Consider the following 23,929-nt stretch of genomic DNA (forward strand, 5'->3'; position numbering starts at 1 on the left):
CCACCCAAAATATGTCTCAAAAACAATAGCATCTGCCCAAAGATCCGATTTTTCACACATTAATAAAAATGAGAATTCTCGAGATATCCCAAAAAACTTCTGTAGGTGACCTCTTGACTGCCTTCTGGTTTTTTACAACTAAGATTGCAGTCTGAGGAGATATGGGAGGCAAAAGCAGGATTCATTCAGTATGAAAAACACTGGAAGCAAATGGCAACTGACATCGCACAGCACACAGGCACCTTGTGCGTTTCGCCTGCATTGTAACACAGCAGCCGCGTTTCGATGGAGGCGAAACGTAAAAGGCGCCCGTGTGCTGTGCGATGTCAGTACACGTCGAAGATCCCAGGTGGTCGAAATTACCTCCACTAGGGCACCTCTTTCTCTCTTTCCCTCCCTCCTTTATCCCTTTCCTTACGGCGCAGTTCAGGTGTCCACCGAGATCAAAGACGGATACACCGCCATTTCCCTTCCTCAAAATCAATTTTCAATTTTTTCAATGGTACTCAGGTACTTATACTACTGAAGTGTTGACAATATATGATGGAAAAGAACTCAATCAGTTTAGCAATAAAAGCAAAAACACCAAGCTGGTTATGCAATTTCAGAGTGCAATGTGAAAGGATATCGGCCAGCTTCTGCTTGTGCTCAGCCAGCTGCTTCTCCACATCGGTGATCTCCTTCATGAGCTGCATGTGGGCCTTGTGCAAATCTAGTCGTGACCGCCTGGTATCAAAGTAGCCTCCCGTCAGAGCGCCTTTATGTGATACTTGGTCTCCTGTCGAAAGAAGGCATACACACCATGCACAAAAGAGTCAAAGAATATGCGTATATCCCTTGAGAGCAGACAGCTGCCACCGCACACGGCATGCTGGTCTTTCCTTCTGCTTATTCAAATTGCAGCAAAACCACATAAGGCATACCTCACAAGGTCGTGAAAAAGCTATGCACAAAGCGGCATTGCACCCCAATTGTAAACAGCTTCAATACATCTGCTTACCTGATAAAGGATGACACCAGAGATCTTCCCATTAAAGAAGGCCCACACAGAGGCTTTTATTCATGCAGAACCACAGAAGTCAGCTATTTTTACTTGCCGCCTCAGTTATCAGAGTAACCTCAATGAGACACTAAATCCATGAAGCCCTGCTTCTGAGTGACAAGGCACAGCACATCTAGCCAGCACATATGAGCCAAATAAAGGATCTAGTCAGTCAGTTTCTCTGACTGTAGGACCCAGGCTGCCTTCAGCTGCCACATCAGCATTGTCGGCATCTCTTGTATTAGATGATGCTTCACCAGAGGTACAGGCAATGTCACTATCATACCATGCTGGAGATGTCGCAACTTTGCCATCTATGTTTCTGAACATGCAAAATGTGCTAATGTCTACAGCACCTTCCAGCTGGAAAATCTCTGCAAGAAGCCTTTCAGTTTTAGGTTTAATAGGTTTAGGTTTATTGGGGTTTAACGTCCCGAAGCAACTCAGGCTATGAGGGACGCCGTAGTGAAGGGCTCCGGAAATTTCGACCACCTGGGGTTCTTGAACGTGCACTGACAGCGCACAGTACACGGGCCTCTAGAATCTCGCCTCCATCGAAATTCAGCCGCCACGGCCGGGATCGAACCCGCGTCTTTCAGTTTAGAACCATGCTAAGCTCTACACCAGCCATACATTGAAACACTGTTATTGAGCTTCAGCAACAAAGTGCAAGCAAGCCAGCTCACTGGAACTGCAAAGCAGCACTAATACTATCACTTTCACTTCACATTCGACCATGGCACCAATGAGAAGCAAATAACCATTGTTACTGGCACATCCTTGGAGTTGAGGCACATTCACACAGACGCGTCGCGGAGGTCGCGTGATATAATTAAGCAGATTCATCACACTGGGCGGGAGCCCTGAACAGGTCACCAACGACTTGTTTGGAACAGTCGCTCGCTGACAGATTTCTTGCAGCGCAACATCATGTCGCAGTACTACTCAGCCGATCCACGGCACTGCATGAAATGACAAGACATGACAAATTCTTGCTTCAACTGGAAATTCAACGGAAAGGCATTTTCACCTGATATTTTAGTTTTTAAATTTTTTAAGTGGAATAGCTTCTTTTCTGCATGGTCCGATTTTAATAATTCTTTATGCACTGGTTTCTGGAATGAATAAGGAATCCATTTAACCAGATTAATCTGCACTGAGGAAAACATTGTAGTGCCACTTTAACAAAAGTGCCACAAAAAAAAGATATGTGAGCATGCTAGGTATGTCGAAATATATGCTATATGCAACTAGTAAATAAATTGTCCTTTCAGCAAGAGGATAATCGAAAATAGTACATTTTTTTCACTATGCTTGAAGCGAGCTGAAGAGCGAGGCCACAGAGCAAGCTCGCAGCCTACCCGAAAACAGCATTGGTCGTTTTATTTTTTCACCACCGCTTTTCACTCTCTTTACCCCACCCGACTATTTTTTTTACATACTTCTGATTATTTTATCAGATCTGGCTCGAAGCGCACTGAAGGTGCCCAGTTCAATAGCCATGCGTCCCTTTCGCACCTTCCGCAGCAAAGCCGTGACCAAAGAGCATGAGCATTACGTGCTTCTCCGTTCGGCAGAGATAATGCATACGCACTGCAGATACCTGGCCACCACTACGCTGTAATAATGCATCCTGCGACACCGCATCAGTTAAAAATTCAGTGCCCAAGCTTTCAAGATGCACTAAAGAGGATCCTGAGCTTGTCTTTTTACCGCGGGAACTCTGTCTACACGCTCCAAGCATTCTTGGAAACTTCGAATTATTGTCCTGTGCAGCCATTTCCCTATTAAATAGAACTAAACGTCCCGGCTCCCGCCTTTTTTTTTTGAACTCACCTCCGAGGGTAGGAAGAGTCAACCAACACGTGGAGTGCCTTTTGAGCCAGTCACGTGGCGGCTTGCCACTCTGCCATCAGCGGAGTGATACGTAAAGCAAAGAGTCCATGCATATTTTTATTGCCATGGGCCTAATTTGCAGCTCTGTCGTCTCCAACTGAAACTATTTATTCACAGAAGCCTAAAAAACTAAATAAAAGCGAAAACGAAGCCACCACGTCTTGGTTGGCTCCTCCTACTCTCGAAGGTCAGTTCAAAATAAAAGCGGAAGCTGGGATGTTTAATTACATTTAATAGAGAAATCAGCCACACAGGATAATAATTCAAAGTTTCTAACAATGTTCGGAGCGTGTGTAGATTGAGTCCCCGCGGTAAAAAAGATACAAGCTCAAAATCCTCTTAGGTGCACACCTTTAAGCCCCAAAGCAAAAGCAGGTGCAGTCCGCACTCACACGCTTTTTAGTCCGCTGGAAGCAAAGTGCGGCACGTGAAGCACGCATGATGCCTACATCTGGTCATGTCAGATCTCTACATTGAGCGGAGGCAAGCGCGAACATGCCCTCCTCATTCTGCACCAGCAAGGAAGCTTTCACCCAAGGAAGTGTGCTCCCACAACACAGCTTCCCCGGATGTTCACACAAAGATGCATGAATGCTATCTTGTGGGGCTGTGCTTTCTAGCGTAGAGACATTTTATATACCTAGTTCTTCTTTCCTTGGCACAGCCATGCAGACACCCCACGCCTGACATCACGTGACGTCACGTGGTTCGCGGCTGCTATGAAAGTTCGCCTCAACCAAATCACACACAAAACAATTAGTCATAAAGGAGTACAGATACCTAACTTTTGGGTGTGTGTTTTCTTGTTTTTAATGATGCATAAGGCATTGCTATACATGGATCATCATGTGGAATTCTCCTACGAACTCTAAATAATTTATAACCGAATTTCTTTTCCGTGCTGTTTCAGTTTTGGTATCAAAAGTTGACCGATGACTGTGACATCAAAGTGAGGTTAGAGGTCACGTGAGGCATGAAAAAACTGCAAATTAATTGTCACTGAAGCTGCATTCATTGTCACTGAAGCTCTTGAGGAAGGATGGCTTCAGTGCTGTAGAGAATTAAAATGATGAAGCAGCAATTGCACTGACGTTTTTCTATGCCTCACGTGACGTATAACCACTCTTTGACGTCAAAGCCATTGGTTGGCAGTTGAAACCGAAGCAGCATGACAGAAAAATTAAATTAGGTATAAATTATGTAGCGGTTGTAAGCGAATACCACATGGTGATTCATGGACAGTAATGTCTTCCACATCACTGTACAGAATAAAATATGCCACCAAAATTAGGTGTCTATACTCCTTTAAGTGGATTTTTTTTCCCCTGAATCCTTTGAGAAACCAACCAAATGATCTCACATTGTTAATATTATACGAGAATTCGTCTCATTAACCCAGTTTGTCTTATCGGGGGTCTACTATCCTGTATAATGAAAGAGATGAACTTCAAATCTAAGTTTAGCTTGAATACTAATACACATATCGCCTAGTTAAAGTGCATGTAGGCAGAGACAAGTTTTGCTCTCCCATCCATCTACAACTGAACCTGGCTTATACCTTATAATGCCTGTAGGATGAAACACAAGAATAACTGTCTTATCATGGATGGTCCTTCATAAGAAAAAGTTTTCTTGCTTGAAGTGGAGGAAAGTATGGAAAGCTCCAAGAATATTTGAAAAGACTCAAACTTGAAGTGTACTACACCGAAATGTTAAAACACACAACTCTCTCACAATATTGCCCTTTATATTACATGTACAGCTTGCACTACCCCTTACATTTACACACAAAGCTCGCAAATCAGGCACAATATTAAAAATTTCGAACAAATCCAGAGAAAAGCAGGATGGTTATAAGTAGAGCAAGGCTCGAGGAGCACACCACATTGGAATGAGAACTTTCAAATCAGCTGCCGAGATACACCTCCACGAACAAGAAAAGGAGCCTCATATATTCTAACCGAGAAGCACCTCTCCACTGGTTCGATTGTGTGCCTCCTCACTTTGTTTTGCCTTCAGAAACTTGCAGCCATGCAGAAAAGCATGCACAGGGTACCAGCAGCAAAACAAAGTGCACCCGCAAAAGCTGTGCCATAGCTTTTTTCACACAAGCGATGGTAGCAGACAACACATTCCTATCAAACTAGCAACAATGCTCTTCAACACTTTCACATCATCTGCAATGAAGTGCATCTGAAGTGAAGCACAGTGATTGTGCTTACATCCACAGTAAATATATTATCCACTAATACGACACCTACGGTAAAACAATGCTCCCTGGCAAATGCATGTCAGCAGTGCAATAAGTTCCCATAGATGGGATATTTTTCACAATACCAATACTAGGAGAACAGCCACACAGCGTGCTACCATCATTTGTAGCAAGTTCCTCATGAATAAAGCGCTTGTCTTCAAAAGCTATATCTTAAAAAGCTATCAATGAAGGAATTTTCCTTTAATGTTTCAGGTTTGGACACGAGGCTTCTAGCTAACGAAGCAATGCACTGCCGCCCTTTTCTAGGTCAAAAAATCACTGGTCATTGGTGTCTGTTTTCTGCCTAGATATTATGGTACAGCATAGGAGTGCACTGCATTCCAAAGCATTTTCTGAAATGCCTTTTTCCCCTTCAATCCCTTCAATACCTTCCAAGGCAGTATTCCCACTTCCCCTTTACATGCATGCATTTATTTACGCTGTGAATGTTTCAATGACAGACGCCTATGGTGCTGACTAATGATGACAGTTTTTTAACACTTCTTTACAGGACTTTGTTCACAGTGCCCTCAATGAAACTGCAGATGGCAGTAGTAAGGATAGCAGGACGACTTACAGTGGCATTCACAGGCTACATCCAAATCCATAGCACAGCCAAAAAGAACATACAACGGCAACAGTAATCATAAGACAATACCACCTTCATACCATACAGGCTCTGGGCTCGGCACTTCCAAGCTAGCCTTGATTCAAATGAAAACAAGAGTGGTAAAAGCAATGGTGCGGCCTCACAAGTGATCAGTTTGAAGTCTTGCACATCAAATAACCCACCGTCTAACGTGATGCAATCCAGGTTCGATGTGCGAGCAATTTGAGTGGCAACTTCCAGGTTACGGCAGATTAGCGTCTTGCCATAAATATATTTCATAGCACTCTCAAACTTTGGATCGAAGTTGAGCTTGCTGATCATGGGAATGGCATCCTGACAAAAGAAAACAGTGACAATGTAGAAACTCACAGTGACGCTGGGCCATTAAACAAACTTCAAGTAAACACTTGGACAACAGTATTTGTTATGTCTATCCCCTGACCAAGATTTAACACAAACGGAAAGAAAACTTTTTTTGGCGCCAATTTTCTGGACACTTTTTTTTTGTGAAAAGCTGATCACAAAGTGTGCGCTCAATTACTAGCAATTATAGCTCACACTATACATAATGAACATGGCCGGAGCCAGGCTTCAGCCCCCAACAACAGGATTAGACCTAGAATATTGCATGCTTTTAAGTGCATTCAATTTTTGAAAGCATACAATGTCAAACAAGCGTAAAAGTGAAATTTTTGTTTATATTCCAAACAAAAAAAAAAACGGAATTACTTTTTAAGCATTCACAGTTAGTACAAGACGAACACATTTTAGAGGATCTATCAGTGCACCACCGCAAGACAGTTTCATTCATCCAAGGATCTAAGCAGATGACACAAATTATTTCACCCGGATCTAGCCACTTCCACACGTTTTCGTTCGCCGCAACGCTGTCTGGGCACCACTGACCCCGGCCCACCCTCCTTCAGAAGGGCTGTAAGGAGACCACGACTGAGTGTCACCTGCCGGTCCCCCGTCCCTTACTCCCCGTTTCTCTCCTCCGCTGCCGGCGGCCCTCAGTTCAGTCTAGGCGGGGAACTCTGCAGCGCCCTGTCCTCTTTTGGATAAGCCTAGAGCACAGACAATGGGCGCCCGCAAAAGGAAGAAAATACAGTGCCTGGCTGTGGCACATGAAGACGTGGCCTTCACTCGGAGCTGACTCAGATCTGGCCTAGATCCGAGTCAGCTGTCTCGTTCCTTTGCTCCTGAGGCATAAGCCTACACAATAATTACAAAAAAATCACCCAAGTACCGATGTTTAATTACATTTCAAAGAAAATAGACAACAATATGCTACCTTGTGAGCAATGTTTGCTCTGGATTAGGCCAATTGTTGGTGCACAGGACTTTTTTTACATACGGACAGTAAATACACAAGTGTCTCACTGCAAACTTACTACTACAAACGGACGCTATGTGACTATATGTTAGTTATAAGCGAGCTCGACTGTAAATACATTTTTCGCGCGGCGTTTCACTAAAATATCCCTCGTATGGCTAAGAGTAAACTTCACCACCAAGCAGGCTTTAGGACACAGTCAAAGAGGAGGGGAGTAGTGGCGTGCCAGGCCACCGCACCGGGTGCCGTTAGCCCTAGTGGGTGCAACTTGCTATATCTCTAGCCATAGCTGCAAATGAAGCCCAGTAGCTAGGCTTCTACTGCTGCTACTTGTCTGCCAGTTGTGTGACTGCATCCCATGGCAACCATCTATTCACCAGATGCAACAAAAAATGTTATCAAGTGTGTATCATGAACCACCACAAAATAAAGCGACACAGTGGAAGGATGGGAGGTTGACAGTAGCTCCACATTGCACTTTCGAGCCACGAAGCTCACTTTTCAATCTGTTTTAGCAACTTCAGGTTCACGACTCACATTGCTGTTGGGGTAGTCAACATCTTTGTACATGAGCCTGTTGAGGGGCATAAAAGTGACTTCGCCTGGGAGCTGTTGACGGTTCATCTCTTGAAGTATCTTGGTGCCGATGCGGTCACTCTCCACTATATGGTAAAACAACCTGCACACAAAAATCAATAATTGTAATATAAGAGACATGGATGTAATGGAAAATGGGGTACCAGAGATTTTTAGCCCACTTGGCTGGCTGCCACATCTCTCCCATTACACAGGCCTCTTTTGTAACAGACATCTGGTATAGAAGACATTCAGTAATAAAGCTAAAGTAACCTTTGTATTTTGATCAAAAACCTCGCTTGCAAGAGATGTTTTAACTTGTGGGGTTTCTTATCCACTCTGCATATGCGGCGCCAGCGCTCACAAAACGGCATGGCATTTGAGTGCCATAGATGAGTGATATTTACTATGACTGAAACAAAGGTTTGGTTTTGGTTTTAAGCTGTTTAGTCCCAAAGCGGCTCAGGCCACGAGAGATGCCATAGAGGAGGGCTCCAGATAATTTTGACCACCTGGGGCTCTTTATCTGCACTGACATTGCACAGTATACAGGTCTCTGGCATTTTGCCGACCGCCACGGCCTGGATCAAACCCCTGTCTTTCGGGTCAGAAGCCGAGCACCATAACCACCCAGCTACCGCGGCAGCGCCCAACTGAAATTAAGGTAGAATGGGTCAGCTGAATGTAAAACTTTGACGAGGGCACATTAATTGTGAATGCCACGTACTGGCGGGGCCACAGGCACGAGCATGCAGGCGTACTCTTGCACTGAGAAAGGTGGGAACAAGCAGCGGGCCTGCTCACGCTACTCCCGCAATCAAGAGGCTTAAAAACCGGAAAAACAGCTGTCAGCAGCTTCCATGGCCTGCAGGTTATGCTGTGAACCAAGAGCACACCACAATGTGTGAGCCTTGCCCCTGCTTTGCAGCAGGTGCGATTTCAGCGCAACACTGATAGCCAACATGCCCTGCCTCTGCTTCTGGCTTGAAGCTCAGCGATTTCACAGTGGAGACCTTAGAGACCTGCGGTACGGGCGTGCTAACCTGGGGACAAGCGGGAATAAGCCGCCTCATCAATGCGGTCACGCACGCTCAAAGAAGTAGCAATCTTTGTTGGCAGAGTTTCGTGCGCTGCAGTACTGTTGCATGGGACTCCTTGTATTATTATAATTACATTCCCAGTTTTTGTAATAGAGTTTGATCTGCAAAATAACGCTGGACAGAAAGAAGGCTTAAATTCTTGCAAGTCAAGGTCAGTAAACTAAAAAAAATTTCTGTACTTTGCCCATCTTGTAACTATATTTAATTTGAAATAGTTCTCTGTTTAGACTACAAGTTACCACGGGCTAGTTGTACTACTTTTCTGCGGAAAATTAGTGAAAACACAGATTGCACAGCTTGTACAGCTGTGCAGATCGTACAGCTTAAGTGCAGTATAAGGCATTAGGCGGATTCATGTATACTAACAGTACAGAAGGTAAGTAAACAGCTAGTTTTTCAGCTCATAAACTTGTGTAACAAGCCATAGGCTTTTTTTTGTAAAACTCCAAGTCATACGGTTAGAACACAAAGCGAGAGATCAGTAAGTAATGAGAACACGAAACCCTGCTTAGAAGAGAATTCTCATAAAAAACTCCTCTCCAGTGCTTCTCTATTTAAAGGCGTTCTATTGCATATAAGCATAAAAAAAGTGTGCAAATATTTTGTGGCCAAGAAGTAAGCAAAGCCACCAGAACAAGTTTAACAACTCTTTTTAAAGCAGAATAACTCAAGGCACCCCCTCAGTCAAACGTTTGTAGCCCAGAGTTTAGCTCCTGAACCACACCGTGCGGCTTGTAATGCATCCTTAGTGATCAAAACCTCGGTTTACGGTTTGGTTTACAGAGGTTTAACGTCCCAAAGCGACTCGGGCTATGAGGGACGCCACATAGCGGAGTGCACCGTGTAATTTCGACCACCTGGGGTTCTTTAATGTGCACTGACATCGCACAGTACACGGCCCTCTAGAATTTTGCCTCCATCGAAATTCGACCTCGCAAGTGATCAAAATCTCCTTAAGGGCAGAAGATCTCTGGTCCTGCCCCCTCCAAAGGGCAGGACTTCCGCGAATGCTACCAGAGCCCCAATACAAGGCTTGGAAGCAAACCACCAGGGCTACAAGCTGCTGACAAAGGATGCATATCGAGATGTGTCACTCTTCATGCAAATCCCCAACCACCATCAGGGTGTCTAGCAAGCAAGTCTTTTCCAGTTTCCCGACGTTTCCGTGTTTTCCCAGACTATTTCAGTCCCTGACCACTGGAAGTGTGCAAGAGCACAGTCTGGCTGGTGATTTACAGTATATATGACAGTATACATGAACCATTCACCACAAAAACAATTTAATTGAACTAAAAATGCTGCACTAAAAACAGATTCGCTCTTTCTGCTCAAGAGCTTTTTTTTTTTTTCTGAATGAAGCCTAGCTTCAAGCAGTCACTTTTAAATTAACTATTGTTTCTTTTCTTCCAGCTCTTTAACAACGGTGGCTAACCACTTTTTTTTTTTTTTAATCAAGCACCTGATGTTTCCAAAAGTAGTGTGTGAATATAAAAGTTTGATTTTGAAACAGACTAGAATAAAAAAACTTGTTTCAAGCAGAATCAAGTATTTTAAAATTGGTCAACAACAACACGGATAGCATAAATTAAAAAAAAGGGCATTTCCGTGACACAGAAAAAAAGAAAAACTTACTGCACACAAATATTTTACCCCTCCTGATCAGCCATTGTCATATCTTTAACGCCTATCATAACATAATGGGGAAGAGGGAATCGTGTAGCACAGGAACAGTTCATACAAAACATAAAGGAAAAGTTATGACAGCATGACAATGCTCACATGACAAGGGATTGACTGAATGATATCATGAAACACCGTAAACAGCCCAACATGCTCTGTAAGTACAGATGCTTGTCACAGTTCATACACAGAAAAGGCATATTTTCTGACAGTGGCTGATATGGCTGCTATCCCCTCGCTGGTAGAGTATGGTGAAACTTGCTACTGAGAGTCATGGCACGGCACATTGCTATGAAACACAAGATGACTCGTAAAATAGATAGAGGGCAGCTTGGGTCATAATGCAAGAGAGCACCTAAGCAAAACGAACCCTTCCACACTCCCTCATGACCCCAAATGGTATTGCTCCAAATGCGGAAACAGCACCTGAGGCATAGTGATCTTGACGAGACGTAGTATGCTTAGCCTTCGAATATCAGTTTCACCACACTATAAGCAGAGGCTATAATGGCCCATAAATGCTGTCGCATTTCAACATGCAATCAGCAAAGCTATTACAGCAGCGATTTTATCTCCTCATCACAACAGCAGTGCCCAAGAGAGGTCCTGAAGGGGCTCTGAAACACTTTATGAGAAAGGTACACCAACTCACTCAATCACTGCATTGTGTTGTCATGAAATGTTGAGCCAAATAATACAATTCTACACGCAGCTGAGAACAGACAACCACATGCAAAACGTGGTGAGCCCCTTCCGGTGACTTTTTTGTGCTCGCACGCTCCTACGTATACCAGTTCAGAGATGGCTATTGGTTACTCTCCCAGGCGTCGTCAGGCTGGTCAGGAAGCTCCTGACCCAGCAGTGGAGCTGGCACAAGAGCACCGGCCTTTCAGCGTGCACAAAGTGACGAGAGCAGCGGGAAGGGCACTAAGACTCAGAAATTCAAAATTCGACTACAGATGACTCAGCTTCTACAAAGCACATCAAAAAAAAAATTCTTGCTGGAGAATATTTGTGAAGCGGCACCCTTTAACATCCCAGGCATACCGCAACTTTATACAGCCCCTTTCAGAGCCCTTTCAAGATTTGGCATTTTGTTAAAATTGTGCTTACAAATTTTCATGCTGCTTTAATCGGTTCACATGGGAGGTGGTCATGTGCAAAAACATTACGTATGCTATCACAAGAGTGACAGACAGCTTAAAGGTGCACTGAAGAGGAATCTGAACTCGTCTTTTTGCCGAGGGAACTCGATCTACTCGTTCTGAGCATTCTTAGAAACCTCGATTTATTGCCCTGTGTGGTCGACTTCCCTAATTAAATCTAATTAACGTTCGGCTCCCGCTTTTTTTTTTTTTAATTCTCCCCGCACGGTGGGCAGAGTCGACCAACGCGTGGAGTGCCTTTCACCCAGTCCCGTGGCGGCTTGCCGCTCTGCCATCGGCGGAGTAATACGTAGTAATCCGTAGTAGCAAATAGTCTGCACGTATTTTTATTTCTGCGGGCTTATTTTGTGGCTATATTATCTGCAAATGAAACTATTTGTTCACGGAAACCTAAAAGAAACAAAATAAAGCGAAAGCAAAGCCTCCGCGGAGCTGGCTGAAAGGCACTCCACGCGTCGGTCGACTCCGCCCACCGTACAGGGAGAATTCAAAAAATAATGGTGGGAGCCGGATGTTAATTCCATTTAATTAGGGAAATCGGCCACACAGGGCAATAAGTCGTAGTTTCTAAGAATGCTCGGAACGTGTAGATCGAGTTCCCGCGGCAAAAAGACGAGTTCAGATTCCTCTTCGCTGCACCTTTAAGTTCAAGATATGTGCAGGAAATTTTCCAAATGACTGCGTCATCACTACTCGCTATGCTGCCAGAGCTTCTTTCATGCTGTTATAAAAACAAGGTACCCTATGTTCATTCGGACATCCATTTCAATAGTAGCAGTGCAATAGGACAACCACGAGACCATTTTCACAAAAAGCAATATGGCTTCTTGTGACCTTGTCCCCATAGCTCAAACCGCAGAGCAACTACACCTGAACTCACGTTACTACAAACCTAACATTAACATTTTTTCACATTTACGAACTTCTCAAATATTCCCACCAGAATGTCTATATTTTCAATATAAAAATATTTCACTACTTCGAATTTCAAAATATCGAACATTTCAGAATAAAGTGCTTAACTTATTAGGTCACCCACAGTGAAAGCACCTCATTAATGCAAACTTGCCCCGGATTAACCGCGCCGAAAACACTACCGAGATGCTCAATTTGCGGCGTGCGTCGTCTGCTGATAACTGCCATCATCATCAGTCTCACACCGGAAGCTGGGTGCAGCACTGCTGAAGAAATTGCAAACCACGTGGCTTCGACCACATTTTTTTTTTTTTTAGGGTGTGGTGGTGCGACTGAAGGGTGTGGTGGTGCGACAGCACCTTACTGCCGTCGTGTTTCCGCTATGGCAGTGTTCAGCTGTGCCGCCAAGTTTCACATGCTGCTGAGACAAGTGCTGCACTACGAGTTCTGCTGGTGCTCGCGACCAACCAATGGTCCCATATCCAAACACAGTCTGACAGCTCAGTTTTGGTTTCGCTTTTGTGAGCTTCGCGCCAACCTGCAGTGTTAGCTGTTTTCTTTAGGGTGCCTTGATGCCCATGCTTCCATCCACATGGTTACATACTTCCAGTGCTCCGAAGCTGTGCGCTCGTCACATGCTGTTTGTGCAGTGCAGCCTCCGCATACCCAGATGGTGCCCCTTATGATGCGGTAGCAAAAGAGCTCCACAACACTGAAGGATGTGAGAAGCTCTTATAATTTTGGAGCAGCTCTACTTCAATGTTCCAAACAGCATTAAAGCATTAATGGAATAAAGCAAGAATAAAGCATTAATGGAAACGTGAAAAATATTCATTGCTGCACTGTTTCTCATCTCAAAATCAGGTAACCACTGCCCAGTCTTTCACCCAATAAATTTACTGCGTTGCAAGCAGTTTGTGACAGTTTTTCATGGTCATTTGATAATTCGTACCTTTCTACCAGTCCCATACAGTTTGAATTTAACGAGTTTTTACTGTACTAGCTTTGATTTCCAAGTCTTTCATCATTATGATATTTCAATGTAGTGAACGATTCTTAGCAGTCTCGCGAAGTTCATTGTTATCGAGGTTTCACTGTACCCTGTATTTTCTGCATGGCCTACACAAGTCCTTGCCTACGGATTCGGTGTAGTCAAGAGGGAAAAGACAATGAATTCGATGCCATGGAGGAGCAGTGTGGCGCCTAGCCCTAGTAATCCGTGCTTCATCTTTCATATTACCGCTCACAGTAATTTTTGCGATGCCAAAATTGCGTGCTATGTCAGTCTTTGAAAGCAAGCTGGTGCACTTCGGTCAAAACTTCAACCTTCACATGAAGCTCAAGCGGCTTTTTCCGAGTTGTTGGCCGAATAGCCATACTACCTACACGGCAAACACAGCGCACACTAAAAGAAACAACGCACACCATGAAGTGAAGGTGTACGGCATGGTAGGAGATTTCAGGACACGGCAAGGACACGGAGCACAAGCACATCATGAGCAATGGATATGCATACTGCGTAGTCGGTTGGTGGCCAGCAAAGTCACGGAGGTCAGTAGCACTGGCATGAAGACACTATTGTGTGATCACCACTGGGAAAAGGCATTGGCTGCTTTTTCTTTGCAGAATCGCATTTCCGCCGCCGACGTGATCGGGTCTCCATGCGTCGGTGGCGCCGAAAAGATTTCATTTTTGTTATTTTCTTTCTTTCTGCTGAAGTGCTGCCTGGACAGTCAAGTAAAGCTGCACGGGTGGGGTGCAGTCTGCTGTGAAAGTTCACCTCAGTTCATCTTAACCAATTAGTGCGTGCGAAGTGTTCATCTTAAGTGATTTTTTTTTTTGCACAAACTTGATGAGAAACCAAACAAACGGCCTCCACTGTTCACCTTAACCAAGGGTTCATATTAAGCGAGCTTGCCTTAATGGGAAGGTGTCTACTGTACATTCCGAACACATATTTGCTTTCAATATTTAAGATAACCTTTGCTTTTCTTCCAGCTCCTAAACAAGACTGGCTGCTCTCTTCTCATCACACAATTTTTTTCTATTCTTTTATTGAGCTTACTCTACGCACTCTACGCTAGAGACACAAGAAACCAACTACACCATTCCACAGCCACTACAGCCACTGCTAATGCACTTTCGAAGCTGGCACAAATTCTTCTCTAAGTTTCCATAGCTTCCTGTGTAGCCTGCCTCATTGAACAATCTGACTGTGATGATCAAAAAAATTGGAGGACACTTAAGCTTCTCCTTTAAGGGGGGACGCTACCTTTGAAAACCGAAAAATCGCGAAAAAGTCAATTTTTGGAAAAGTATATATTCCATTTGTATATGTTATAAACTACCTTTTCTGTAATTATCAATGCCTAATTCGCCTTAAAAATATTGAAAATTAGAAATATAACAAGCCACGGCGGCCCCTGAGCCGCGAGCAAGCGCCGAAAATGCCCAACTTCGCGCACGCGCCATTCCTCACACGCTGAACCGAGCGCCGCCATTTTGGTCTTGTTTTGTTCGTGAATTCTTGCGCTTTTCTTTGCTGCCGGCGGCGGCGACGGCGGCAGCGTGCTCGAGGCGTGGCTAGCTTTTGATTGGGGGCCTCGCGGCTGCTTTCGAGTTTCCCGCGTCCGAAATCCGAGGCTACGACTGGAACAAGCGCGCGCTCCTCGAGAACGCGGGGGAACGGGCGGCTGCTATTGGCTGCTGCGCGCGCTGACGCGATGGTCTCCGCTGGCTGCTCCCTGCGCGTCGTCTGCTCCGGCTGCTCGCTCTCCTTTGTGCGGTGTGTTCGCCTTTCGCCATTTTCGCGATCGCCGTCTTTACAGTCTGTCGCCGTGCCCTTTGAACAGTGTCGTGTAGCTTGTTGATCGTTGCGCGGTCGGTCAAGATGCCTACAACGAAATTCAAGACGCGACACGCGTTTGGTGCACGGACGCATTCTATGAGGTCCATCCGCATGGCGAAGCGCGCTGCCGACGACTGCATCGACGCGTCCAGCGTTCTAGATATGTACGGGTCGGTCAGCGGCGGAGAAAGATGCCCTGCGCATGGGCAAGGCTGAGGAACAGAATGAAGTGACAACTCAGAGGCGGCAAAAAAAAAAAGAAAGCACAGAGACAGCTCCAGCTATTCAGCGGGATCGTTTTAGACCTGGAAATGTCACAACTTTTGAGGGTCATTTTCTCTGAATTTTTAATTTTTTTCCTTGTATGGCTGCTCACCCCAGCATATCTCAAACCACTCAACGGATTTCTGTGTGGTCTTTTTACCCTATAGGTAAATAAATTTTGGGGGGCAAGAAAAGCCAATTTATTGAAATATTGTGTTTGGAATTGTTGATAAATAAAATTTGATTAATTAGTGCATGTCTAAGTAGTAATTAAATTCAGTGATGTGCTAAAATTTTTTACCAAAGAATTTTCGAAGGGCCTTGTTGCCTGAGGTGCCTATTCAGGAATTATCATAAATTAACTTCATAGTGCCAACACATTCTGCATATTCTCCTGGCCTGTCCCAAAGAACCCTTGTAAACCACCTCAATATACTCCTGTAACTTCAGAACCAGAGGGCACAACTCTGTGAAACTTAGTAATTCTTCAGGTGTTTATGCTGTGAGCCTACCCTGAAAATTTCATCAAGATATCTCAAGAAACAAAAAAGTTGGTGTTCTCTCAATCTTCTAAGGCCATTTTCTCAGAATCAATATTTTGCCTGGCGTGGCTGCTAGGGAAAGCCATATCTTGGGAACCACTTATCAGAATTTCATAGGGTTTCTTTTGCACCATACCTGAATAAATTTCTGAGGGCAAGACAAGCCCGTTTTTTTAAGATATTGTCTCTGGAATTTGTAATAAACAATTAAAATTTGGTTAATGAAGGTCTAATAAGTAACACTGAATTCAGGGCTCTGCTAAAATTTTTCAGCAAAGAAATTTACAAAAAGGGCCTTGTCTTGCCCTGGGGTACCTATCCAGGAATGACTGTGCTGAATTTCAAAGTGCCAGCACATTTTGCAAATTCTCCAGGCATGTCCCAAGGAACCCATGTAAACTACCCTGATATACTCCTATAACTTGAGAACTAGAGGGCACAGCTCCATGAAATTTGGTAGTTCTTCAAATGTTTGTGCTACAAGCTTACTCTGAAAATTTCGTCCAGATATCTCAAGAAATAAAAAAGTTGATGCTCAAGGGTAGCCTCCCCCCTTAAGAGTGGAACGCAACAGCGTGTTAAAGAGCTGCCAGGGAGTCCACGGAACACCATCACCCGTTCAGCGCGACACTTTGCCCATTGGACAAATCGAAAATTGGTTTTTTGGAAAAGGAAATGACGCAGTAACAGTCTCACTCAACTTAGTGGAAACCCAAATCGCGCATGATAAGATTTTTTTTACGCAGCCCCTGATTATAGGTGACCGGGTCGAATCCCTGTCGTGAGCTAGGCTCTAACTTAACTAGTAAGTTTATGCTACACGAAACATTGAATCATATGACACTATCCGGAACATTCTGCGGCGAACGGTTCGCACGACACGATTGTTCTTACGCAGCCCCCAATTACTGCTGACACATGGTGCCGACTACTACTATGCCAACGGCTTTTCGACCGAACGAGCTGTATATGCTGTCACGTAAAAATTATCAAAACACAATTATATAAACATGACAAACTCCCACAAGTGCACAGCAAAATGCCCGAAAATTCAAAACTCGGTTTGAAAAGACAGAGCAGAGACAACTGATGGACAGCCACACACAACACACAATTTCAGAAAATTCCGTTGCCCAATGTGGCAGCAAAAAAAAAAAAAAAAGAAAGTACCATAGCACAAAGCAATGAGTAAATAAAGTCGAGCCCATTTATAACAAACCTGACGTTCGCACGGAATGGATTCACTGTACCCAAGGATTGTGGTAAGTTGACTTCCCATTCTGTAGCCAATAATACGAAGTCTGACAGTGTAAGTCCTTTATGTACATCTGCTTATTCAAACAAGACCCCATTACAGCACTTTCCAAGCTCTCCAGCATAGTCACATGCTCCTCGCCGATGCCCTTACTACCAACAAAAGCTGGTTTAGAGACATGACATCACTAACCGCTGTGGAAATGCTCTTGGTAGCAGGTTGTAGGTCGACCTCCTTGTCATTGGCCTCATCAGATTCCTGGCAGTGTGAGAGTGCTCATACTTTGCACACTACAATTTTGTCACTGCATGGCTTTCTGGTGTCGACACCCTCATCCGCACCAACGAAATCATCCCACGTGACGTCAGCTCGGGCCAGCCGTACACTGATGACACACTGCCACAAATCCACACACGTCTGATAACATGGTGTTCGACAGCGTCCTCCATCGTTCCTGAGTCCCTAAACGCTGCCTGACGTAAGCACTCCTTGATGCACTCCTCAGTCAGTTTTATCTACAGGACCTTATCAATCCACAGCAGGAAGCAGAGAAATTGGAACCAAGACGTCGCAGCACCTGGCCAGTCAATTGCTATCAGTATGCACTGGTGACACCCCCCCGACAGGACAACACCTTGAGCACGTGAATTATGCCCATGTCAAATGGCTGTTATTGTGCGTTGTGTTCGGTGGCAGAAGAGAGTCGTCCTTCCTTTTTTTTTTTTTTTTGCTATGTCAAGGTCGAACTCCACAAGCCACTCTGTGAACAAGTCACTTGTCATCTCCATGCCTCTCCATCGAATAAAAAAAAAAAGTCAAGCATCATTCAGGCCCTTGTATCGTGCATGCAGCATACTAGAATGTAGCTTCCAAAGCATTGCACCTTGCGAGTCTTCCCGATAACAGCGACCATGCTTCTGCACAGATGGCTGCTAATGTGAAGTTTACTGCATTTTCCACCAGCACTCAGTTTCACCTTTCAAGGCATGCATTTTTGACAGCTGCATCACATAAAAAGTTTCGTCAGCATTCCACACGTTGCATATTTCTTATCTGTTACGTTGCGCATTACCGTATTTACCCAATTCCAACGCGCCCCCGATTCCAACGCGCACCCAATTTACGGCACCAAAAAAAAAAAAAATTTTCAAGCCCCGATTCTAACGCGCGCCCGATATTGGTAATAAAAAAAAAAAAAAAAAACTACAAGCCCCGCTTCTAACGTGCATGTGACTTCCACGAATGAAAATAATTTGCAACCGTTTTTATATTTTAAGGGGAGATGCGGGTGAAAAAACCGCGATTTCTTTCGATAAAGTCGATTTTGTATTTTCTTGCGTTTTGTATTCCCCCAAGCCTCTTCTTTTATGTGTAAAAAAATCAAAGCCGATAATCAATGGGAAGTTAGTAAAAAATACAATTAAAGCACTCGCGGTGGCTCGCGAAAGTGCGAATTTGACCGAATTTCGGGAACGCGGCATTTCGCTCCACGGCGTCGCCCGCTCTTGAATATTCGCGGGGAAGTAGGCCTACCCATCGTCTACGAGAAGCCACTTCGGCAGCGGCGCATTCTTGATAAAAATACGAAAAAAAAGATCGTTTCCCGCCCGAGTCGAGCGTCGCGACTGGCCCTTCAAATCACGTGGTACGATCGGAGCCGTTCCATTGGCTACGAGCATTCCACCGCACGGTCGGGCGCAGACGCTCTTTCTTCGTTCTGCCGCCACCGAGACGTGAACCAACGCTTCTGCCCGGGTTTTTCTCCTATCTCCGCTATGGATGTGACTGAGAAACGAGATTTTCGCTCACGCAATTTCCTGACAAAGCATCAGTATAAAGGAAGACGCCCCAAGCGCAAGCGGAGAGCTCCGGTTACGGGAGGTTCGTCTGCTGCTAGGCGTAACTGCGGCAACGGCGATGCTTCTTGCGGAGCATCGATGACTTCGTCAGTGCGTCTGAGCGAAAGATAAAGATCTTCGACTGTAAAAACGGGCGCGGGAGCGCTGTTATCTGTGAGATCGGCATGATGCACGACCTCGTCAGCGGCGCGGCGTGCCCCGCCTGCGGACGATGTAATCTCTGTCAGAGAGTCGGCCGCAAAACAGAAAGGAGTCTCATCGTTTTTGGAACTTTACCGCCGAAATGACGCGTTTCCGACAACCGTTGTTTCATCAACATATTCTTCGATCCGCGTATCTTGATCGTGCAACGGCAGTGATGAGGCGTCCGCCCGCGGCAGTGCACGGGATACCGTCGCCGTGAACGCGGTCCGTGGTCGCTGAGCACGCGACCAATGACAAGCGCCACACCGGTTGAAAACGGCTCCTGCGACGCAGAAAACGACGAGCAAACGTGCTCCCATGTTTCCAGCAGTTAGTGAGCTCCCACATCGTATAATGGCGATGACAATGGGCAGCTATGGGGCAGTTTCGGTTTGCACTCGAATCCAACGCGCATGCGATTTTGAGACGTATTTTCCCCGAAAAAAGGTGCGCGTTGGAATTGGGTAAATACGGTATGTATTTCCATAGGAAGGGGGGGGGGGGGACACAAAGGCTAGGAGATGCTTGTCGCTCTCGGCTCTTGCAAGCAGCAGTGGTTTTCAGCTGCAGGGCCAAGTGTCCAACACACACACGCACGCACGCACACGCACACACACACACACACACACACACACTCTGATGGTAGCACGGCCCTCACATTCGTAATAAGCGAGCATTCATTATAACTGAGGCCATTATAAGTGGGCTCGGCGGTACAAAGTAATCAGCTCAACAAGAAACAACTTGAAGTCACTTCGTGGAGAGGCAACAGAAACTGGCTGGGCAAACAATATCGCAGTTTAAAGCATCACAAACCAATCGTCTAAACACAAAACACAATTTGAAGTCACTTCGTGGACGGGCGTCAGAAAAAGCATCGGGTACAAGGAACCCAAATGAGGACTCGTACTGCAGAAAAAGAACAATCTGTATCAGCCATGTAATTAGCTGTAGCGATGAGCCCAATCCCTTTCTTTTGTACCCTTAGCAGTTTGTTGAGCTTAACAGGAGGTAGAACTTGCATTCCTTTATTAACTTATTTGTAGACTACCTGACAAAAATAACCAGCACAATTACCAGAAAAACTTTTATCAGTGCCACAAGGCACTTGCCATCACTTTATCAGTGGTGGTAAGGCTATCAGTGCATAAGAGACACTCACTTGTTTCCAGAAGTCACTTCAACAGCAGTATAGATAGTCTTCTCACAATCAAAGTTTTCTATCAGCATTCCATAGTAGCTGTTAGCGATGTGCTCATAAGTGCCACCTTTCTCCCGAAATGTTTGCAGTACCTTTCGTACACTGTCTCGACCATTCAGGGTTGCCTGCAGAAAAAAAAGAACTTGCTCAAAAACTTCTCAAATAGATGCCTAACATACCGAAACACATTCCACCAGATCATGTGACAATTTGACCTGACACATACATGATAAAGGAGCTTAGTGAATGTTTACATGAATCATTTTATGCTGCTCAATGCTCCTTCAATAGGGGATATTCAAAATTCCGCAAGTGCGCTTTCCCGCATAACAATGCTGCCCCCAACAAGATGGCGGACCATGTGTTTCCAGCTGAAACAAAGTAAGAAAGACTGGTTTTTTGTTTGATTCTTCCAAAATACGTTTCTTACATTCTATCCACACCTTTAGCGCCTGTCCTGTAGGCCACGTACTAGTTTCTTTACAGCGAAGTCGGCCATCTTGTTTGGGGCAACATAGTTATGTGGGAAAGCGCACTTGCGGAATTTTGAATATCCCCTATTGTCACAGTTCAGGCATAAAAAATGGGCATTTCTAGCATTACATAGTTGGTGGCTCGTATGACTAGATATCTTCTTTTATCCGAGTGACAACAAAGGTACCTAACGGCGGAGCATGGCACAAAACATTGCCGGAGAAACACAGCAAAACAGTTCACACAATGAAGATTGGTAGCATGGGCTACAATGCGAACAGGACTATCCCTTCTGGGCTCCCCAAAGACAAAATGCCAGCCAGGGAATGCTGCTCCATACATGGCATTCTCAACATGACACAGCTCTGCTTAGACCTTGTATGTCAGGTTCGTCACACTGTAAGCCCAATACAGTTTTCAAAAAGAATCAGTTTTTTTCTTCTCAGCACCCCACCAGCACTTGAATGATCTGCGCCCTTATCTTACAAGTTTCGTCACCAAAGTGAGGCAAGCACACACAACTGAAGGTGTAAACTATGAAACTACACTGCAAAACAGCATGGACAGCATTGTACAAGATACAGTTCTGCAGGTTGGCTTGGAGCTTTTGTTTCTGTGTCCGATTTGCCCTTGTCACCTGTGGCTTATAAGATGCAGCCAATTGCTATGAGGGAAAAACAAGGTAACTGGTGTGACAAGAGCAAGATGCTGTAATTAGTGAGCACCGTTCGAAAGCACCTTCAGATGAACAAATTTTGTAACTTTTGAATGTTAAGGAAGTTCAAATTCTTCAAACAGCAAAAGAAAGGCGCAAATCAAATCAAATATGAAATACTGTTTGTCAACCATTTCCAATTTCGAATATTTACACACCCCTACAAACCAAATACAGTGGAAGCCCGCTGTTATTACATTACCGAGTGCTGTTTTCCCAGGTGCGGCATTTTCCCAGCTGCTACATTTTTGTGAGCCAGACCCGTACAGCCTCCCACAGAAACCCATGCAATACAAACTCATCTATTACATCGCAGCTGTGGCAACTTTCCCGCATGCTATGTCGCGAATGTCGCTTCGTGCCGGCATTTTGACAGCCTACATTTAGCACGCGCAGAACGGCGACGGGGCCAAAGCAAAACTCTAGAATCCATTGGTGTTTGGCTGCCACCATGTTCGGCGGATTCTAGTGCGTTGCACTCAACGCCGACGCCGGGCAAACTTACAGATGGTGTGAATCTTGTTGCGGCTGTCGGTGCAGTTCACCACTGCGGTGCGAGCGCGAACGACCGAAGGTGCGAAAACAAAACTATGCCACAGCAAACACCGCGAGGGTTGGCTCCGAGGCATGATTCTGCCATCTGTGTTTTCATTGTTGCCTGCAGGCTGCAAAAGATGAGGATTCCGTCGGTCAAAACGGCCGCCGCGAGAATAGTGTAGAAGCGCGCACGTCTGCCCAAACTTTACCCACTTCATGCACTCGCCCTGTTCGCTGCTGCCTCCCTTCCACCACACCAGGCAGATGAACAGTTACTGCCGAACACTTGAGACTGTCTGTGCATGCAAACGATCACGAGAGCATTTCTTCTTACCCGGAGTAAAACAAAAACAGATAGAAATGGCAGGCAACAATGTACTGTTTTAATGCACGCTTCCCGGCTGCTATGTTTGACAGCTAGTACGTTGTTTTTCTTTGTTTTTTTTTTGCAGTCCTGTGAAAAACATAACAGCGGGGTTCTACTGTATAATGTTACTACACCACCTGCAGCGAGCGATTAATCAATACTGGTTTGTGCTGTGCAAAACTCAGTTCATAAACGAACAGTAAATTCCTACATGCACACAAACAAAATTTTTTTACAGTGAAATTCTGTGGCATTAGGAAGCAAATGCACACTGGAACCATCCTAAGCTGTTCTCGCACTCCCGAAGTGAACTTAATATAGTTCAGTCAAACCGAAATTCATGGGACCCATGAAAAATTCCGTTGAAGCGGGAGCTTTGTTGTCATGAAATCGGGCCAGAACAGAGCTTGGACTGGAAAAATCGGACAGGTTCAGTCTTTCACCGTTTCAAAACCGGCACCATGGCACGGTTTTCTTGCAATTCCGAAAATATCAGACAATGGACGTTTGTGTAATAAACGCACTCATTACATTTGCTGTCAGAAGTAATAGTTTTTCCGCATGCATTTTAAATGCATCGCTTTCATCCTCCGAGACCCCATACTGAGACTGTGCTGCCTGGAGGCATTTCGGCATGGACTAGGCATGCGTGCACTCACGTCACTGAGTGTTGAGTAGTGGTCACATGCACCTCAAAACCAATGCCTTAGACGATGTGTGGCTGCTCAGATTTTTCGACGACATTTTGCGACACGCAGTACAAACAAACCAGCGGAGTGTTGTTCAGCTGAGTTTCCACCTAGAACCACCGTCACATGCAGCGCCTGTACTAGGTCAGTGCCTGGGTGCACCAGACAGAAAATAAATAAATAAATAAATAAAATAAAACATTATCACAATGCTCGCCTGCGGCACAAAAGTGAGACTACAGAGTGCACCTTAGACGGCGGCAGGCTTCTTGCAACGACGTGCCACCCACCGGCACGCCGGGCGACAGCGGATCGCTGCGCACCGCTTGCTCGGTGTCACTAGGCCTAATGTGCTCCACATTAAGCTTCAGAAAAAGTGCCTAGGTACTAACCAGCGCTTTTCAAAAAATGTTCATTTCA

At 45.0% G+C, this 23,929-nt stretch overlaps 1 protein-coding gene across 1 annotated transcript in view; it reads right to left on the reverse strand.

The window, feature by feature from the left end:
- SMC3 (structural maintenance of chromosomes 3) overlaps positions 1 to 23,929 on the reverse strand; it is a 118,549-nt gene that overhangs the window by 65,513 nt on the left and 29,107 nt on the right. Inside the window, exons 15-18 of the mRNA XM_089578350.1 lie at positions 20,689 to 20,852; positions 7,676 to 7,817; positions 5,985 to 6,135; positions 626 to 778 (exon numbers count right to left, since the gene is read on the reverse strand). Of these exons, the coding sequence (XP_089434476.1) occupies positions 626 to 778; positions 5,985 to 6,135; positions 7,676 to 7,817; positions 20,689 to 20,852 (610 nt within the window). The remainder of the gene's footprint in view (positions 1 to 625; positions 779 to 5,984; positions 6,136 to 7,675; positions 7,818 to 20,688; positions 20,853 to 23,929) is intronic.

This window comes from Amblyomma mixtum, chromosome 3 (assembly GCF_055824585.1).
Source record: "Amblyomma mixtum isolate Tamu chromosome 3, ASM5582458v1, whole genome shotgun sequence".
Lineage (NCBI taxonomy): Eukaryota > Metazoa > Arthropoda > Arachnida > Ixodida > Ixodidae > Amblyomma > Amblyomma mixtum.